General features: G+C 42.0%; 1 protein-coding gene across 2 annotated transcripts in view; it reads right to left on the bottom strand.

Moving 5' to 3' along the window:
* DNAJC6 (DnaJ heat shock protein family (Hsp40) member C6) overlaps nucleotides 1-12,430 on the bottom strand; it is a 78,701-nt gene extending 66,271 nt beyond the window's left edge. Inside the window, exon 1 of one of the 2 annotated variants that reach the window (XM_077276594.1) lies at nucleotides 12,253-12,430. In XM_077276594.1, the coding sequence (XP_077132709.1) occupies nucleotides 12,253-12,274 (22 nt within the window). In that variant the 5' untranslated portion in view covers nucleotides 12,275-12,430. The remainder of the gene's footprint in view (nucleotides 1-12,252) is intronic. The other variant, XM_077276595.1, reaches the window with a different exon arrangement.
* Between the last annotated feature and the right edge of the window lie 8,937 nt (nucleotides 12,431-21,367).

Genomic DNA, 21,367 nt, shown 5'->3' on the forward strand with positions numbered 1-21,367 from the left:
TGGCATTGCTGAGGGGTTATGGAAGCCCAGGTTGCTTTGATAGCAGCCTTCAGCTCGTCTGCATTGTTGGGTCTAATGTCTCTCATCTTCCTCTTGACAATACTCCATAGATTCACTATGGGGTTAAGGTCAGGCGAGTTTGCTGGCCAATCAAGCACAGTGATGTATGTTCTCTCTGTGTTTGCGTGGGTTTCCTCCGGGCACTCCGGTTTCCTCCCACATTCCAAAGACATACTGATAGGGAATTTAGATTGTGAGCCCCATCGGGGACAGTGATGATAATGTGTACAAACTGTAAAGCGCTGCGTAATATGTTAGCGCTATATAAAAATAAAGATTATTATTATTATTATTATAGTGATACTGTTGTTTGTAAACCAGTGGTGGCTGTGACATCATACTCACCCTCCTCAGGCGGTCCTGCACGTCCCTGCATCTCTGTTGTCCCGGCGCCGGAAGCTCTGCTCTCCTCTGCTCAGTGGTCACGTGGTACCGCTCCTTAAGTTAATGAATATGTACACGTCTCCACTCACATAGGCGTGGAGCGCATATTCATTACCTTAATGAGCGGTACCACGTAACCGCTAATCTGAGGAGAGGAGAGCTGCCGAGACAACGGAGATGCAGGGACGTGCAGCCACCGCACGAGGAGGGTGAGTATGATGGGGGAGGACGAGGGAGGATGGGGAGGAGGGGGGGAGGATGGGGGAGGATGCGGCGCCATGCATACAAGGGGAGGACGCCGAGACATGCATACAAGGGGGAGGACGAGGAGGACGCCGAGCCGTGATGCATAGAAGGGGGAGGAGAGGGGAGTATGCCCAGCCATGCATAGAAGGGGGAGGACGCGGAGCCATGCATAGAAGGGGGGGATGGGGAGGACGCCGAGCCATGCATAGAAGGGGAAGGACAGGGAGGACGCCCAGCCATGCATACAAGGGGGAGGTCGCGGAGCCATGCATAGAAGGGGGAGGACGGGGGACGACACCCAGCCATGCATACAAGTAGGAGACTGGGGAGCGACACATAGCAGGACAGGGATGAGGAGACAATGCATACCCGACTTATACTCGAGTCAATAAGCTTACCCAGTTTTCCGTGGCAAAATTAGGTGCCTCGGCTTATATTCGGGTCGGCTTATACTCGAGTATATACAGTAATTAAGAATTAAATAAAAAAACAGTGGAGTGGGCTTCCGCATAATTTTCATAACCAGCAGAGGGAAAGCTCATGACTGGCGGCTGAGGTTAATAATCTGGGACAAGGGACAATACCCCATAAGGTTCCCAGGCTGTTAATAACAGCTCACAGCTGTTTGCTTAACCTTTACTAGTTAGATTACGGGGGACTGAAGAAAGAAAAAATTACCTAGGGTAACCCGATAAATTCAAACCAGCAAAGGTTAAACAGACAGTTGTGGGTTGATATTAATAGCCTGGGAAGGGGTCAGAGAGATATTGTCTCCCCTCCCAGGCTACCAACATCAGCCCTCCGTAAGATGCGCCAAAGTTGGAACTCAGCCTCGCTCTTCCCACTTGTCATGTGGCAAATGGGGTAATAGGGTTGGGGTTGATGTCCGCTTTGTATTGTCAGCTGACATCAAGCCCAGGGATTAGTAATGGCCTCTTCCCAGGCTATTAATATCAACCCACAGCTGTCTATTTAGTCTTTGTTAGTTTGAATTTATAGGGGTCACTACATAAATTTTCTTTCTGGGGTTCCCTGTAAACTCACCAGTAAAGACTAAGCAAACATCTGTGAGCTGTTAGTAATAGCCTGTGAACCTTTTGGGATATTGTCCCTTGTCCCAGATTATTTACATCCACCCCCAGACTTGGGCTTTTCCTCTGCTGGTTATGACAATTATGCGAAAATCCACTCCACTTTTTTATTAATTCTTAATTAAATTAATTTTTAAAAACTGACATGTCTGTGGGTTTTTACATGGACACACGGCCCATGTGAAAAACCTGACATGCGCTCAACCATTGAATAGAATAGGTGTGCGTATGTCTGTATTTGCAGTCACATGTTGGTTTCTAACCAATGATGAGAACAATGCTCCATTTTAAAAGGGGGTTTTCTTATCATCATAAAATGCTTGTACAAACAAGCAACTTTGGAATTTGTTATTAAAAATCCTCTCCGTTCCTAAAAAAAAAAATCCAGGGGATTTTTCATTTTATTATATAGTACTCATTGCCTAATTTTCTTGTCACCACTGCAGTGTATCAGCTGTGGCCGGTCTTGTAGGCAAGGAGAGCAGTGCTTACAATAAAGCTTGTAAGAGCTGCTCTGAGACTGGCCAGATCCTTTGATCACGTAGTGGCAAAGTTGATTCTGGTTGCAGCATCAAAAAGAGCACAGATTGAACCAGTAGTGCAAACATTCTGCTAGCAGGATCTGTCAATCTATCAGAAGTACATCACACGTCACAAGGCCGGAGACAAAACCCTTAAAGAGAACCTCACAACTATCTTGCAATACCTGTAGGATGAAAAAAGTAGTAATACGCCCTGATTCCAGCATTTTATTACTTCCTTTTTTTCTCCAGTACTAAATTCAGCTGCAAGTAGACTGTTCATGAATATAGTGTTCCCCAACCCTCCCAACGATATTCCCATTACTATGCATTGGAAATAAGCTGTCACTTAGTGGTGAGTGGAAGGGTGCAAACTGTCCAGCCGCAGAGGGGCCCAAGAGGTAAGTGGGTCACTACTATCTTCAAAGCAAGTGAAATTGTACATTCTTATGAGCTAATGGACTGCCAAAGGCCCGTATATTGTTAATGCACCAGGGTTCTCTTGTGTCTGTGTCCGCCACTGGATGGGGGGGCATTCACAGTTTATGAATAATGAGGACCCACACATAAAGAGAAATTGCACTCTTTGTTCTGATTGGGTTCTGATCTGGGACTCCAAAGAGCCACAGCACTTGGTACTACACTATCAGATAGTGATCCTAAGAACGATAGACCATGAAGCTGATGTATACAAGAGGATGCAGAGCGCTCTATTGCCCCAGCAAACAGCTGATTAAAATGGGTGCCAGTATCCAGACCCCCCACCTAGTTGAAGGGAACCTATCATGTGTAAAATAGCAATTAACCTGCAGATATGGGGTTAATTTGCAGTTTAATAGCATTTTTAACCCCCGCTGCCGGAGGAAATTATCTTTATTCCTCCCAGTAGCGTTTGGGTTTCATTGACGCGGGAGGCACCGGAATCAGTTCAGTCCTCACTCTGTGTACGAGAGCAGTGGCTATAACTGCGACTCCGACACTGACTGACAGCTGGCTCTAATGCTGAGCTGCTGTCAGTCAGTGCTGGGGCCACAGTTACAGCCACCACTCACTAGACACAGACCGGTGACTGAACCCGCACCAGAGCTGCCCCCGTAATTGAAACCAGAACGCTAACAAGCTAGAGGGGGTCTAAGTGTTAGCGCCGGTCAGGTTCAGAATGCTATTAACCTGCAGACTAACCTCATATGTGCAGGTTAATAGCATTAATTTATGTAATAAGTTCTCTTTAATATTAATGGGCTATCCTAAGGATATTTAAAGGTTGCCAACTTTCTGACTTTAAGAAACTCTAAGAGAAATCATGATCAAAAAATGTGGTAGTCAGTAATGGTTACATTTTTTAACCAAGCATAGGGGAAAAATTATGGAATCAATCAATTCTGAGGAAAAAATTATGGAATCACCCTGAAATTTTCATACCCAAAAGTAACACCTGCATGAAATTAGATCAGCTCGTTAGTCTGCATCTAAAAGTAGTGATCACACCTTGGAGAGCTTTTGCACCAAGTGGGCTGACATGAATCATGGCTCCAACACGAGGGAGGATGTCAATTGAAACAAAGGAGAGGATTATCAAAATCTTAAAAGAGGGTAAATCGTCACGCAATGTTGCAAAAGATGTTGGTTGTTTCCAATCAGCTGTGTCTAAAATCTGGACCAAATACAAACAACATGGGAAGGTTGTTAAAGGCAAACATACTGGTAGACCAAGGAAGATATCAAAGCGTCAAGACCGGAAACTTAAAGCAATATGTCTCCAAAACAGGAATTGCACAACAAAACAAATGAGGAACGAATGGGTGGAAACTGGAGTCAACGTATGTGACCGAACTGTAAGAAACCGCCTAAAGAAAATGGGATTTACGTACAGAAAAGCTAAATGAAAGCCATCATTAACACCTAAACAGAAAAAAAAACAAGATTACAATGGGCTAAGGACAAGCAATCGTGGACTGTGGATGACTGGATGAAAGTCGTTTTCAGTGATGAATCACAAATCTGCATTGGGCAAGGTCATGGTGCTGGAACTTTTGTTTGGTGCCGTTCCAATGAGATTTATAAAGATGACTGCCTGACGAGAACATAAAAATTTCCACAGCCAATGATAATATGGGGCTGCATGTCAGGTAAAGGCACTGGGGAGATGGTTGTCATTACATCTTCAATAAATGCACAAGTTTATGTTGATATTTTGGACAATTTTCTTATCCCATCAATTGAAAGGATGTTTGGGGATGATGAAATCATTTTTCAAGATGATAATGAATTCTGCCATAGAGCAAAAACTGTGAAAACATTCCTTGAAAAAAGACACATAAGGTCAATGCCATGGCCTGCAAATAGTCCGGATCTCAATCCAATTGAAAACAGTGAAAAAATTCCGGGACATAGTGCGCCGGCGCATGCGCACTAATGCTTTTCGGCTTTGCCCGCAGTTGGGCAAAGCATACTGCTCTTGCGCAAGGCAAGATTGCCTTGCGCAGGCGTGTACTACGAAGGACAGAGAATGAACTTCAATCCAATATTGCGGCCAGCATGCAGCCAGCGGGTAAGGAAAGGGTGAATCAAACACCCGAAACCCCGCCCATATGACCGAAAACCGGTCCCACCAAATTCAGGTGACAGGTTCCCTTTAAATATCAGACAAAGATAACACAAGTAAACACAAAATGCAGTTTTTAAATGAAAGTTTTAATTATTAAGGGAAAAAGAATTCCAGACATACAGGGCCGTGTGTGAAAAAATTATTGCCCCCCTTAAAACATAAATTATTTGTGGTTTATCACATTTTTTGGAAGCCGAGTTCAAATTCCTTAGCCACATGCAGGCCTGATTACTGGCACCCCTATTCTCAATCAAGAAATCACTTAAATAGGACCTGCCTTACAATGTGAAGTAGACAAAAAAATCCTCAAAAGCTAGGCATCATGCCGTGATCCAAAGAAATACTGGAACAAATGAGAAGCAAAGTAATTAAGATCTATCAGTCTGGAAAAAGTTATAAAGCCATTTATCAAGCTTTGAGACTCCAGCAAACTATAGTGAGAGCCATTATCCACAAATGGCGAAAACATGGAACAGTGATGAACCTTCCCAGGAGTGTCTGGCCAGATAAAGTTACCCCAAGAGTACGGCGATTACTCATCCAAGAGGTCACAAAAGACCTTACAACAACATCAAAAGAACTGCAGGCTCACTTGCCTCAGTTAAGGTCAGTACTCATGACTCTACAATAAGAAGGAGACTGGGCAAAATTAGCCTACATGGCAGAGTTCCAAGACAAAAAACACTGCTGAGCAATAAGAACATAAAGGTTCATCTCAGTTTTGCCAGAAAACATCTTCATGATCCCCAAGACCTATGGGGGAATACTCTGTGGACCGAGGAGACAAAAATTGAACTTTTTGAAAGGTATATGTCCCATTACATCTGGTGTAGAAGTAACATAGCATTTCAGACAAGGAACATCATACCAACAGTAAGATATGGTGGTGGTTGTGTGATGTTCTGGTGTTGTTTTGCTGCTTCAGGACCTGGCAGACTTGCTGTGGTAAATGGAACCATGAATTCTGCTGTCTACCAAAAAATCCTGGAGGAGAATATCTGGCCATCTGTTCATGACCTCAAACTGAAGCGCATTTGTGTTATGCAGCAGGACAATTATTCAAAACACACCAGCAAGTCCACCTCTGAATGGTTTAAGAAAAAACAAAATTAAGACTTTGGAGTGGCCTAGTCAAAGTCCTGATCTTAATCCAAGTGAGATGCTGTAATGACCTTAAAAAGGCGGTTCATGCGCGGAAACCCTCTAATGTGACTAAATTACAACAATTCTGCAAAGATGAGTGATCAAAATTCCTCCATAGCGTTGTAAAAGACTCATTGCCAGTTATAGCAAACACTTGATTACAGTTGTTGCTGCTAAGCGTGGCCCAATCAGTTATTAGGCTTAGGAAGCAATTACTTTTTCAGGGCCCTGTAGGTTTGGATTTATTTTTCCCTTGATAATATAGACCTTAATTTAAAAACTGCATTTTGTGTTTACTTGTGTTATCTTTATCCAATATCTAAATTTTTTGCTGATCTGAAACATTTAAGTGTGACAAACATGTAAAAGAAGAGGAAATCAGGAAGGGGACAAACACTTTTTCACACAACTGTGTATATATACAGTATATGTTTAATTATATAAACAACGAGTCCTTCTGGTTTTCGGTAAGAAGTAATGAAGTCACTCATACACCTTTTTTTCTCTGTTAGTGATCGATCACTATAATTCCTAATCAGAGGTAATACTCAAGGAAATCGTCTGTATATTTTTACAGGAGATTACTGCTGAAATGACATTATGTTTATGTGTAATATATATAATATATAGCTAATAATGGAATATAATTATTTCCGGTCGTTAGGTCATTTCTGTTTAAATTACATCCATAGCCAGAAGAACAATAACAGTAACGCTATTATCCAACAAGTTCCGGAAATCTTCAATATATGAAGCAGAAGGATGATGTCTTCAAAACATCTAGGCCACAGTTACTTATAGGGTTATTCACAAGTTCAAAAGTTATCCCCTATCCATATGATAGGACATAACTTACTGGACCTCCAGCGATCCAAAAAAAAAAAAGAACTCTGGATCCTGAGCTTGAATGGAGTGGACGGAGGTGTGCATGCTCGACCTCGGCTCCATTTAGTCTTCGGGATTATTTGAAATACCTGAGGACAGTATTTCCAGCAGTCCTATAGATAATGAATGGAGCAGACGTGGAGCATGCACACCTCCACTGTATTCAGGACGAGGCTCTGCAGACTCCAGGTCCTGGGATCAAGAGCTCCATTCTTCTTTTGATTCTCGTAATAATCTTCTAAAACTGCCTTGTGATACACCAGCTTTAATCCCTTAACTGCTGATTAAAATGAACTGTATTATAAAGAGGTGCATGCCTGCTAATAGATTTGTCATATGTTGGGTAGTCCAAGGAAAACTATTGGAAATCAACACCAACTTTGATAATTTATACTATTTTCCATCAAAAATTATTTTATATTAATTGGTCTGACCCTCACACTAAGCATTGTTTAATTTTAAGAAACGTGGCAAGGGGTAAAAAGATTGCCCAACTTAGGACATCTGTATACCATCCGCAGAAGGACAGCCTAATGGAAAAGTCCAACAAGACCTCGAAGTCTATGCTGAAGAAGGTCGTTGGGAAAGATGGCTGGGACTGGGATTGCCTGTTACCATACCTACTGTTCTCCATTAGAGAAGTCCCACAGACCTCTACGGGGTTCTCGGCGGTCAAGCTGTTATAAGGATGGCACCCTCGGGGACTTCTGGACATTGCAAAGGAGACCTGGGAAGCGGATTTAACACCCCACCGAAGCATTATTGAACATGTGACTTAGATACAGTACAGGATTGAGAGCATGATGCCGATTGTGAGGGAGAGCCTCCTTCAAGCACCAGAGACCCAGGCAAGGGTCTACAATCAGTCGGCGAGTCTGAGACAGTTTAGCCTTGGAGACCAGGTGTTGGTGTTGATCCCCACGGTGGAAAGTAAATTCCTGCACAAGTGGCAAGGGCCATACGAGGTGGTTGAAAAGTTGAGTGTCGAACTACAAGGTCCACCAACCCAGGAGAAGAAAGCTAATGAAACAAGAGCACTGTGCAGGATTGTACCATATTTGGACAAAATATGATGAAGAATAGATAACTGGAGAAAAAAAAAAGGTAGCTTTGGCACTCCATTCTTGTAGTTGTTTCTTTCTGCCACTTCCCATAATAAGTAACACAGTAAATAAAGTTTTTATCCTGTTAGTATATTGCAATAATCATATTATACAGCACTGTGTACTTACAATTGCTCATTTTGCCCTTGTACCCAGCTAATTCTTCTATTTTCTCTGCTCTACATAGAAACAGGAAGTTTCTTGTTCATGAAAAAAAAATCATCCCCCTCTTCAACTCCTGACCCAGCTGCTCCATTCCTCCCTCCCCTTTGCCATAGACTTTTGGAGTGATGACATGACTTGTGCAGAGAAAATTGACCTCCTGTTTCTACTTAGAGCTTAGAAGGATTCAGCTCATCAGTTTTTGATCTTGTGATATCATAAACCTAATGGAAAGCAGAAGAAATACCTGGGTAGAAAGGCAAAATGAGCAATTGTAAGTGCACAGTGCTGTATAATATGTGCAGTAGCTGCAATATATTAAGAGAATAAAAACTTTGGTGGGAGTGCTACTTTAGCAATACTATGATGCTATGGAGGTCCACCCTTGCTTGAGTATAGATCACAAAGAAGTTAGGAGGTTCAAAGAAATTGTTGGTGAACCCCAAAACAAAAATAATTCTATGCTGATTAATTTTATAGCATGTCTTTTTAAAGACATCAGATCACTTATTCTGATACAGAATTGCAAACTCCCTGCTTTTCTTGTTTCAGCCACTGAGTGAAATGATAAAGTTCTGCCTGAAGCAACCACTCTGGGGGGCTTACTGCACACGTCACGCCGCTGCAATGCAGGTAAATGCAAGCTCCACCAGGTTGCAATAGAGTGGTGGAAGGACTGCACACAGCAAGACCAGACCTTCAGTGTAGCAGCAAGGCCACCACCAGGTGGCAGCAGAATAGTCAAAACAAGCCGGGTCAATATAAGACTGTAGCGCAGTACAAAAGGAATAAGCAAACACAGAGTCAACAACAAGCCAAATGGGTCAGTACCGGTCAGGACCAGATATGTCAAAGACAAGAGACAAAGCCACAGGTCAGGATCCAAGGCAAGTCAAAACCAGAGAGTCAATACAGGAAAGGGGAACACTCAGTCGGGAAGGGAAGAGGGGGAAAAACAGGCACAGGTTCAGTAAGCAAGCAGCAGGACAAATCAGGGCAAAAGGAGTCAGCTACACATGCCGCCGTAGGCAGAAACTGTAACTGACATGGTCTACAGGACACAGCGGAGATAAATAGCAAATCTGAGACCAGACTGAGGCTGAGAAAGTTAACCCCTGGCATGACCTGACCAGAAAAAGGGGAAGACAGGACTCAAAACTCGGTCCGGATCATGACGGATTCATAGAGCTGTCACTGAACTAGTGACAGCTGTGAAGAGACGCAGCTGAGCAGTTCAGTACTGGGCAAAATGTGACTGGTGTGATCTGCCTGGATAGTAGGTTAGTTACCAGATAAAGTGGTGTAAATCCAATATCCAGTAACTTTTGGCAAAATTGAAGTGGAAAAAAATTGTTGCAGATTTTGCTGCGTAATTTTACGATTCTGTTTTAATATACAGAAAGTTACAGGCTAACTGTCACCAGAAAAAAAACGCTATTAACCTGCAGATAGAGGTCCGCTTTCCGTAATCGCGACCCTGACTAATACTGGTTCTACATTGGGACCGGCTGTCAGTTGGGGCCAGCTGTCAGTCAGGGCCGGGGTGCTGTTACAGCTGCCCCTCTGTAGTCTCAGAGCAGTGTCTGAACCAGCATCCGTGACTGAAACCGGAACACTGCCATGGAGAATAAAGTTCATTTTCTCTCCGCTGCGTTTTTCTAAGTGCGGGCAACAGGTAGGTTAGTAACACTATTAACATGCACATTAACCCCATATCTGAAGGTTCATAGCGTTTTTTTCTGGTGAAAGATTCCCTTTAATTTCTGTGTCGTTTCTATGTACATTTATTTTAATCCATGTGGATAACATTTTGTGAAATCTCACTCACCTCACACGTCATACTTTACAGAGTTTCCACAAAATATCCACCTTATGTGAACAGACCCTAAAAAGCATTTCCATGTTCGGAAAGTAATATTGCTTCCAATCACTTAAAAAAATAATGAAGAAACTTGTAAAAAAAGTTTCCTAGTATTTGTTTATTCAATATCTCCATGTTACCATGGTGTCTGATCTTACACTCATTAGCCCTTCCATCTGACCACTATATCTTGGTAACATAGAAGGTTCGCAAAAGATGGACAAGAGAGTATGACTATGGCATCAGACTACACAGGGTTTGTTTGTAGTCTGTAACCATGGAGACAAAAGGTCCAAATAGGAGCCGCATAACACAATTGTAGCGTTGTCATCAAGATTATTTTCAAAATTGCTTTTTTTTTTTTTAATTTCAGGTTTGGTTGTAAAACTATGCATAAACTTTACATGCGCAAAAATGCCACAGACTCATATAAATGTCTGGTGCTAAAGAACTTGAAGAACTTGGGATTTTTAACAATGTGTCGGAATGTTTCATGATAACTGACATTGCAGAGAATCGGACACCCTACCATTATCTATTACTATGGATGGCAAATAACAAGTCAGAACTTTGCACCAATGTGAAGCACCCATCTAGTCCTGGGTGGAAATATTGAATTAATAGTCCAGTTAACCCAATGGTGCAGAATCTTGAAAACGGCAGCATGATAAAATGTATCTGTAAATTCTAATAATGTACCCATAATAAGAGCTACAGAGAGCAGGAGAAGTAAGAAAATAACTTCCGGTTCTATCAGAATTCCTATGAGATACATCAGAATTCCTATGATAGACTAAATTAAAGGATGAACCCATACGGAAACCATTTGGACAACTGCAATCCTAGAGTCTCTGTAGTATTCCTACTTATACCCTGCATCTCTTTGGCTGAAAAATACTGCGTTGGTTAATTATCTGCTCATAAAATAAACCCAAGCACAAAGGGAAAGTTGCTAGAGACCAATGCCGGACAGAAGACATCCTGGAAATGTAACCAAAATTCCTTAATATTCCTTGTATAGTAACTTCTATTTGGCTGCAACTCCATCAATCAGATTGCTGGAATATTTGTATACTCAAAAAAAGAAACCAAAAATGCAGTGGTAAAAGTGCTTTGGACCACCAGATGCCAGGCAGTAGGAATCTAGGATTAAAGCCAAGCTTCCTGCCAAACAGTCCAGAGAATCTGCTGCCTGAAACAGAATTTTTCTGTCTATTAATGCCCGCTTGACCCAAGTGACTGCCTTCATCTTCTTTCTAGTGACATTGAAATGAAGCGCTCTATAAATACAACGTGTCATTGATTTCTTTCTATTTTGCCTCTCTGAGCGCTCACCACAACGTATCGCAGAGACGCCGCCAGTCAGATTTGGTAGCATTGCAGCCTGACATATGGGCTGAGAGTTTATGACTTTCTCGTTTTGGAGAGGGATCGTTGCGATAGACTGCATTTTTTGTGTGACACGCTGCACTCTTTTTAGAAGCACTTAGATGGAGAAAGCACATACGGGGATTAAAAAAGAAAAAAAAAAAGTGTAATCAGCAGATACCGGCGGCTTCCTGGGGTCTTTCTATATAACGCAGCTGCTCAAGGGCAACATCCAACCTTTACATGATGACGTAAAAAAACATATAGAATACAAGCAGGTTCTACAATCCCCTATGGACATATGGATGTAGCACATCCCTGTCCTCAGCAGCCGAAAGGAAGATGGAGTCCGTTTTACAGACCCAGGGAAGCATCTTGATGCATTAACTCCTTCACTGCTGTAACGACACTGTAAGCCGGAAACATTGTGATTGTCCTACACGTGTACAGATGATTCCTTACTTTATTTACCCTATTCCTGATTTTTTTCTGTCTTTCCATTTTTTCCACCCTTCCCCCATTTTCCCATTCCTCCATGTTTACAGCAAGCACTATATCCAAAAGTGATCGCTCTCTGCTTGCTTTGTGGGTGGATGTGCATAGCGCTGTCATCCAGTGTGAATTATTGTAAAGTGTATTATTTGATACATTGTACAGTATGTGGGACACATATACACACATCATCATCATCTGCACAGATCAGATCCTTCGCCTCCACTGATCTCCCTACAATCTGATGATGCTCAGCAGGAATGATGATGCTCAGATGAAGCCCTTTACCCTGTATTCCCCATGATCTGTATATAAGGACGGTCCTTACCTTGCTGAGCAGATTCTTTCATTTTCTATGTGGAGAATATAAGGCTTCTGTCTCCAGCTGCTTTTGGGAATGGCGAGTTTTGATTTGTCATTCACAGGCAGTCAAAGGTCACCGGAGTGCTATGTCCATGGACCGGGCTACTGCTGTGTGACTATTGCAAGAAATTGCGTTTTGTGCTGTGGTTGGCCTGTGTGGATTTAAGGGAAGGCTTAGCAACCTGTCATCGAGACTCATTCTAAAACATGGCATGGATTCATCCACGTCCCGCACCTTCCTAGCAGATTTCCCAGATCAGCACCCAGTCAATCAGCGTTCAGTTCCCATTGTCCCTAAAACAAAACATTGTGTTAAACCGGATTGAATAGACTGACGTTACACAAAAGACTGCAGTAATCCCTGAGCTGTTTCCAAATGGAAAGCCCTTTACCCCTGAGGCCAGGAAGGGAGTCAAAGCATGGTCTTCTCTAAAAGGCTATCAGGACAGTTATCATCAAGTCATAGGCTCATGTACACTTATATATAAAACAAAACTCCAATGATTATCCTCACCACTGAAATGCCCAACTGTGAAAAATTCAGGACTTAAAAGATAGATAACATGGGATTGGTGGGGTCCATACACTGGGACTCCCCCTTTCATCCTTCCGAATGAAGCGTCTGCCGTTCATATGCACCACCACTCGATTAATTGTCTATGAGACCACTGGCGGACAGAGACACAAATAAACCCCTGTGCAAGAGCAACAATAAATGGTCCCTTTGCTGTCCAATAGCTCATTATAATGAACAATTCCACTTTCGTTGGACATGGTAGTGGCCCCTTTACCTCTTGAGCCCCTGTGTGGCTGCACAAGTTGCAGTAATGATATGTCTGCCTCTCTGGGACTGCCTGGATAGCTGAACAACCATAAAGTTTTATAAGAACCTCTGTGCTCAGCCCCCACTAGAGGGAGCACACTGAGTACTGAGCTATTAGTGATCGAAATATATAAGGAGTATGCTGCAAGCTCCTGAGCTCCATCTAGTGGTGGCAGTAGGGAGATAGTCAAACCCTCAAATTCTATGTCCATACAGTTAATATTGAGCTCTGTATCAGAAAAATTAATAGAGAGCAAAAAAAAGGGGACATAAGTAAGGTGCTGCAAATTTCTGCAAATCTCTGATATACCACACCTGAAACAAAACATTAAAGAATGTAAATTTGTCTATTACTGTACTATTAGGTCTGAGTGCGGCCTCTACTCTATAGTTATTATTGCAGGGCAGCTGGTCAGGAAAGAGTTAAAACATCAGCCTTATGTGGAAGTGACTACAATGGTTCACATGTTAGTTAAAAATAGATATGTGATATTTCAGAGGAAAATGTAGGAATCCAGTTAACATTGAGACATCGTCATGTGCACTATATCATGATATTATTATAGGTTCCTTCTTCATAGACCTGTGTAAGCACAGCTTTAGTGATTACAGATCATTTCTCACTGAAAACACTATAAATTTTGGCTCACACATTACATCCACTGAATAAAATATCAATTTATATGGTGTGAAAAAAAACATTATTCAGTGAAACGTTCGGACTAGTGATGAACGAGCGTAAGGTGTTATCTGAGCATGCTCGAGTGGTAATCAAGGATTTTGGTGTGCTTGAATACTATGCTCGAGTCCCCGTAGCTGCAGGTCTCGCGGCTGTTCGACAGCTGCAACACGTGCAGGGAATGCGTAACAAACAGGCAATCCTTGCAGGTGACGCAGCTGTCGAACAACCGCGAGACATGTAACCGTGACGGCTCGAAAATACGCACTTAAGACACGAGTATGCTCGGATAACTCCTTAACCGAGCACGCTCACTAAGCACTAGACATTTACTTCCAGAATATAGTGCCACCCGGTGTTCGAAGTACATAGCAATGTGCAGATCTATCCACTGACCCGAGCACTGGTGGACACACATGCTCAGTCACTCTCCCCCAGTCTCTGCATAGTGATTATCTGCGCTGGAATGCTGTAGATAAGCCCCAAATGTATCCTGAAAGATGAGAAAAAGAGGTTAGATTATAATCACCCAGGGGCGGTCCCGCTGCGGTGGGCGTCGCGGTCCGGTCCGGGGCCTCCCATCTTCTTACGATGACGTCCTCTTCTTGTCTTCACGCTGCAGCTTCGGCAGATGAGCGAACGTGCTCGATAATGTCCAGGCATGCCCAAGTGCTATCCGAGTATCTGTCAGTGCTCGTATATTATGTTAGAGTTCCTGCAGCTGTTAGATAGCCTGAACACATGTGGGGATTGCCTGTTTGTTATTTTTCATTATTGGTGTTTGGGTGCTATGAGCCCCGCTTATTACTAAAAATTGTAGACGTACCCATAAACTAAAATTCATACCAAATTATGCACATTTTGGTGCAAATTTGAAGCTTTTTATTTATATTCAGATAATGCAAAATAAAAAAAAAATACTTTAAAAAATAATTTAACTTACTCATTTAACTAAATGGTGTTTCAAAGCACTGTTATTGGTGACCTCACAGCTCTAAAAAAGGCGGCCACAGTCTGTGCACTGGCAATTCCAACTATCAGGTCCCTGGGGAGCATTGGCATTCACTTTTTAATTCATTCATTTACTTAATTAATTAATTCATACATTCATTCAGGGATGTGGACTTATGTAGAAACCCTGTACTATGTCCTGGGAGTAGTATCTGTCTGGTGTTGCAGGCTGGCAGGAAAAATGGTCAAGTAGCCAGGTGAGATCTTGGATGTGCAGATAGGGACAAAATCATCAGGAAAGAGAAAGGTTAGTAAGCGAGCCAAAATCAGACTCTGGAATATACACTAGGAACACATGAACAAAGAAACAAAAGAATTCACCAGAGCTAACCCCGATCCCAAAAATGGAGGGGCGCCATATGTAAAATGCAAAGAAAACAAGAATTCAATGATCTGAAGATCTCTTATCACCATATGTTGACAGCAGAACATAGAACACATGTTGGAAGGTGAACATTGGACATTTTTCCATTTCATTTAAAAAAATTAACACATTTAGAAATTGACGGCAGCAACGAATCTTTAAAAAAAAGTTGGGACAGGGTTAACAAAGACTGGAAAAGTAAGTGGTGCTAATGAAACACAACCAGGGTCAATTTTCAATTAAGTAACATGACTATATAAAAAGAGCTTGTGAGAGAGGCAGAGTCTCTCAGAAGCAAAGATGGTCAGAGATCACCAATCTGTGAACAACTAAGGCTAAATATTGTGGAATAATTTCAGGAAAATGTTGCTCAATGTAAAATTGTAAAGACTTTGAATATCCACCATCTATAGAACATAACATCACCAAAAGATTCAGCGATTCTGTAGAAATCCATGTGCACAGGGGACGAAGACGATAGTCAATACTGGATGCTCATGGTCTCTGGCCTTCAGGCGGCACTGCATTGAAAACAGGCATGATTCAGTCATGAAAATCACTGTATGGGCTGAGAAATGCTTCCAGAAACCATTGTCTGTGAACACAGCTCTACAATGCAAGTGAAAGCTGTGAAGAATGAATATGCTATATATCCACACTAACCAGAAAACCTACCATCTTCTCTGGGTAAAAACTCTTTAAATAGACTGAGACAAAATGGAAAACTGTTCTGAGGTCGAAAGAATCAACATTTGAAATTCTTTATGGAAACTGGGGACGCCATGACTCAGGAGAAAACAGAACCATCCAGCTTGTTATCTGCACACAGTTCCTGCATCTCTGATGGTCTGGGGTGCATTAGTGCCTACGGCATGGGCAGCTTACACATGAAAGTGCTGTCAATGCTGAGCTTTATACAGAAGGTTTAGAACAACATATGTTTCCATCCAGTAAATCTATATTTAAGGGAAGGCCTTGCATATTTCTGGTAGACAATGCTAAAACCCATACTGCATCCATCACTGCAGCATGGCTCCTCCAGAAGAGTTCTGGAGATGAACCTGCAGCCCAGACCTTTCACCAATAAAAAACATATTGTGAATTATTAAATGAAAAACCTAACAAAGAAAGATTAGCGATGAACAAATTGCTCTGCGTGACCCAGGTCCACAGTCCAGGACAATTCTCTCTGGCCATAAATAGAGGCTTATGATTATCTGTGCTGGGGTGTCGTTACTAGTACGCCGCACGGCCCAAAGATCGCGCCACAACAGATCGGTGAATCAAACACCACATTAAAGAACCAGGAAGGTCAGGAAATTCACAGCTCCTGTGAAAGAACAGACCTGGACCGTGAACCGGGGTTCTACAAAGTGATCTGCTCATCTCTACCCAGCACTGAGAAACACCTAGAATCCTACATCAGACAAGAATGAAACAACATTCTTCTCCCAAAACTCCAGCAATTGGTCTAATCACTTCCCAAATATTTACAGAATTTGAGTTGAATTTTTGAGGTGTTTTGCTGCGCTGTCATTAATTTCACAGTGCACTTTAACATATGATTTGCACTGGTTAATTGTATCTTTAATTTAAGAAAAGTTTTATTTTGTATGGGTTACAATGGGATTTGGGGACTTTGGTTATTCGATTTAAAATGCCACCAAATTTCTAAATGAATAAATATTTTCAAATGAAATGGAAAAAATGTCGGGAATCTGGGAGTTAATTCTGCACATTATACAGTGATACTGAGCTAATTGTATATTACACGGCGATCAGACAGGAGGTTCAGCGCCTCTGATCAATAACCGCTGCCTGCCACCAGCTGCCTACATGAGTCATAAGCCTCCACACAGCAATTCCCACTCGCCCCATCTATATGGAAACATATTTGTTGATTGAGACAAGCGGAGACCCGGTCTATTATCTATTAGGCTATGTGCACACGTTGCGGATTTTACTGAGGATCCGCAGCAGCTTTCCATGCGTTTACAGTAGAATGTAAACCTATGGAAAACGCAATCCGCAGTGCACATGCTACGGAAAAAAACGTGCAGAAACGCTGCGGTTTACATTCCGCAGCATGTCAATTCCTTGTGCGGATTCCGCAGTAGGATTCCATAATAGGCATCCGCACAAAATCTGCATAAAATCCGCGGTAAATCCACAGGTAAAACGCAGTGCCTTGTACCTGCGGATTTCTCAAATCTGCTGCGGAAAATTCCGCAGAGCTCAAAACTACGTGTGCACATACCCTTACGCTCTATGTTACACATGTATCAATGTGATAACGATAAATGAGACTGAGATTAATAAATAAATCATTCTGAACCAAAGGAAGAGTGCACCATATTATAATAATCCGACAGTGGTTATAGACATGTGTGCAGCCAAACTGAACAATTGTGATTTGAGTTGTTTCATCTTCCACCAAAGCGCACCGCACCCCGACCTCATCTGATGCTGTTATGTGAGGCACCTTTGACGCTCATCACAGTTGTACTGAAGCAATCTGGCCAGTGTCAGAGCAATGTATACAGGATCTATATGAAAGAGTTTTCAAGCGCTGTGTATGTTCGGCCACCACTGCTATACTCCAGATCTGAAAACCGCGTAAAAAAAATGCAGGAGTTTCTCTTGAGAACTGTGCTGGATTTTTCCACCTCAAAACAACTCTTCAATGAACATTCCTACGGGATTTCCAAAAAACTACCTATAGCCACCCAATCTTCTCTGCTGGTCTCATTGGGTATGTGCACATGCTGTGGATAACTCTGTGGATTTTTCCAGACTGATTTTAGAAAATCTGCAGGTAAACCGCACTGCGGATTTCCTGCAGAATTACCGCGGATTTTGTGCAGATTCCACCTGCGGTTTTACAACTGCGGATTCCTATTATGGAGCAGGTGTAAACCGCTGCGGAATCCGCACAAAGAATTGACATGCTGCGGAATAAACAATGCTACGTTTCCGCATGTTTTTTTTCCGCAGCATGTGCACTGCGGATTTTGTTTTCCATAGGTTTACATGGTACTGTAAACTCAGGGGAAACTGCTGCGAATCCGCAGCAAAATCTGCAGCATGTGCACATACCCTAAATCTTGAGAACAGATACCACTGATACAGGTCACTGAATAATTCAGGTAAAATACTTCTTCAAGGGACTCAATTTATATAACACAAAGGACACTCCTCAAATAGATGAATCCTACAAAGTCATGTCTGGGGCTGTGGTTGGAGCTGCCCAAAAAGACGAAGAAGCTGATAGACACTATGGATGGAGCTTATGGCTGTTATTGAAAAGAAAGGCAGCCAATTACCAAGTACTATATACGTCACATGTATGTATCAGAAATGTATTTTTGTTGAGTTGTTTGATTTTTAATTTAGTTGCCAAATAATTAATTCTGCACACATTGATTTTCCCCTAAGAAAGACTTTTCTTAAATATTCAGGTTTATTGACCTTCTCCATTGGCCGACAGCACTGGAGTTGTTCAGTAGTAAAATTATTATGATTTTACAGCCTTCGACTCGATCTTGAGCCATGGCAACTTGAAGGATGACCACTCTATATTAAGATAGATCTTGTGCAGCCTAGATTGGTCCACCAGGGTCTTCTCCGCCATTATCTTGATAGTATCCAGCCATCGGGTTGCTGGTCTTCCTCTTTGCCTGGTTTCTTCTAATCTTACGACCATGATGTCCTTCTCCAATGATTGTTCTCTTCATGTGATATGTCCAAAGTAGGTAAGTCATAGCTTGGTGATCCTTGCTTCCAGTGACATGTCTGGCTTGATTTGAGCCAAGATTGATGTTTGTTCTTCTTGCCATCCATGGTATTGAGAACATCCTTCTCCAGCACCACATTATGAAGACGTCAGTTCTTTTTCTGTCTAGTTGCTATATCGTCCAGGTTTCGCATCCATTACCATAGGAAAGACCAGACTATGTACGAGCCGAGTCTTCATCGCCAGTCACATGTTCCTTGATTTGAAGACCTTGTCCAGTGACTTGATTGGTGATTTGTCCTTAGCTATTCTCCTATTGTCTTCCGGCGTCATCACTGTATCTTGAGTGATAATTGATCCGAGTAGATTGAAGTCCTTTACAACTTCCAGTTCGTCACCGTCCATCTCAAATGTGTCCTGGTTGTTCCTGGCCGTAGTCAATATCTTTTGTAGCAGTCCCATGTTCGGGCTTTCCAGCTTGACACTCCGTAATAAGTCCTTCACTCCATCTATGCTTATTGCTATCAATGTTGTAAATTACTAATCAAAAATACTAATTGCTTAATAATTGTGCACACAGTGTACCTATATATCTATCTGTTCAACACTTCTTGCTCTATAATTTTTGTCTACACAGTGGGAGTTTGACAATACTTGTACTCTTTCTACAAGAGGCAGTATTATTGTTATATAATAGTTATATTCTTGTACGTAGAAGCAATAATATAGTGGTTATATATGTGTATGCAGTAGTAGTGTTACTTTGTCATGCACTTCTTGATTGCGATGATGGACACCTCCCTCCTTCTTTCCATCCTTCTGATCCAGTATCATCTTTCAGCTTGTCATCTAAGCTTCATGGTCTGTGTCTGCCATCTGTGGCTAAAATAATTTTTCTGCTTCTTCTTGATATAAGATTTATTATAGAATCTCACATGAATGAAAATGATGCTTGTGCTGTTAGATCTTTGTGCCCACCAGAGGGCGCTTAAGAACAAGATTTTCCAATATTCCACTTGCAAGACAGTAGCTGACAGATAAAATCATCACACAAAATATCTAAAGTAGTAGGTAAATTTGCAATTTAAAAGCTAATTTAAAGAATATTGTCCAGTAACAATCACAAAATGTATTGGTCCTCTAATCGCCCTGTAGTTTTGAGTGATTAGTAGTGATAAGAGAACGTGCTCAGATAAGGTGTTATCTGAGCATGCTCGGGTGCTAACCGACTGTCTTCAGCGTGCTTGAAAAATATGTATGAGTCACCATGCCTGCACGTCTCGCGGGTGTTCGACAGTCGCAACACATGCATGGGTAGCCTTTTTGTTAGACAATCTATGCATGCATTGTGGCTGTCAAACAGCAGCAAAACCTGCAGCACGAGGACTTGAACGTATTTTTTGAGCACGCCGATTTCGCTCGGTTAGCACATGAGCATGCTCAGATAACACCTTATCAGAGCATGTTCGCTCATCACTAGTGATTAGCAGTTCTATTCTGTTATATGTAATATGTTTGGGTTCCCTCTTATTCGGCAAGCTATAGCTCTTACCCAATAAGCTGCAGAAGGAACCCGGCTTCCTGGAAAGCGCCGGACGATCAACTGATCAGTGCCGCAACTGCATGTGTCACGGCTGTGTCATTGTCACAGCACATAGATAATGGCTGCACTCAAGTTTATTGTGCTAAAGCAAGGAAATGTGCAATACATGAAATGTGAACAGCATAATGGCTTGTGAAAAAGCCATTATGCTGTTCACATTTCATGTATTGCACATTTCCTTGCTTTAGCACAATAAACTTGAGTGCAGCCATTATCTATTTGCTATGTAAGACTTTTTGGTTATGCACCAGTTCAGACTAGATGGCTGTTCAGTCAGTTTTTCTATATTTACTATTGTCACAGCACATACATGGACAGCCTGTGTGTTGGGTTCTCCATGCATGTGCTGTGATAAGAGGGAACCCGAACATATTCGCTCAACTCTCGCACATGATCTGTGGCTCAGCAGAGATCCGACAAATGTAACTCTGCTCAAAATGGGGACAATATATGAATATCGAGTTATCTTATACTATCTTTGTGTTGTATCCAATCTTTTACTCCAGTCACATCTAAAGCTGCATTCAAAATTGGACCCCAGTACCTTTTTTGACAGTGTATATCCAAACAACCATTATCATTGGCATATGCCGTGCCTGCAGTAAGGAGTTTGGGTGGGGTGTACATACTAATGTGTCCACCTTTTTGTGAACTGGGGAATCCCTATTTTCAGGTCATTTCATAAACACAGATAATGAATGACAAGAAAATGCAGATTAAAGGGTTTCATTTATTAAGAAATCGAGGCTGATTACAAACGAGGAAAAGTGAAATCATTAATTAATTTTCATTCACCTGTTAAGAAACTTGTTCAGTCCTTTTAGTGCCTAGAAAAATTTCACAGAAACATTCCCTTAGGGCTCGCTC

Source organism: Ranitomeya variabilis, chromosome 8 (assembly GCF_051348905.1).
Source record: "Ranitomeya variabilis isolate aRanVar5 chromosome 8, aRanVar5.hap1, whole genome shotgun sequence".
In the NCBI taxonomy this organism is placed as follows: Eukaryota; Metazoa; Chordata; class Amphibia; order Anura; family Dendrobatidae; genus Ranitomeya; species Ranitomeya variabilis.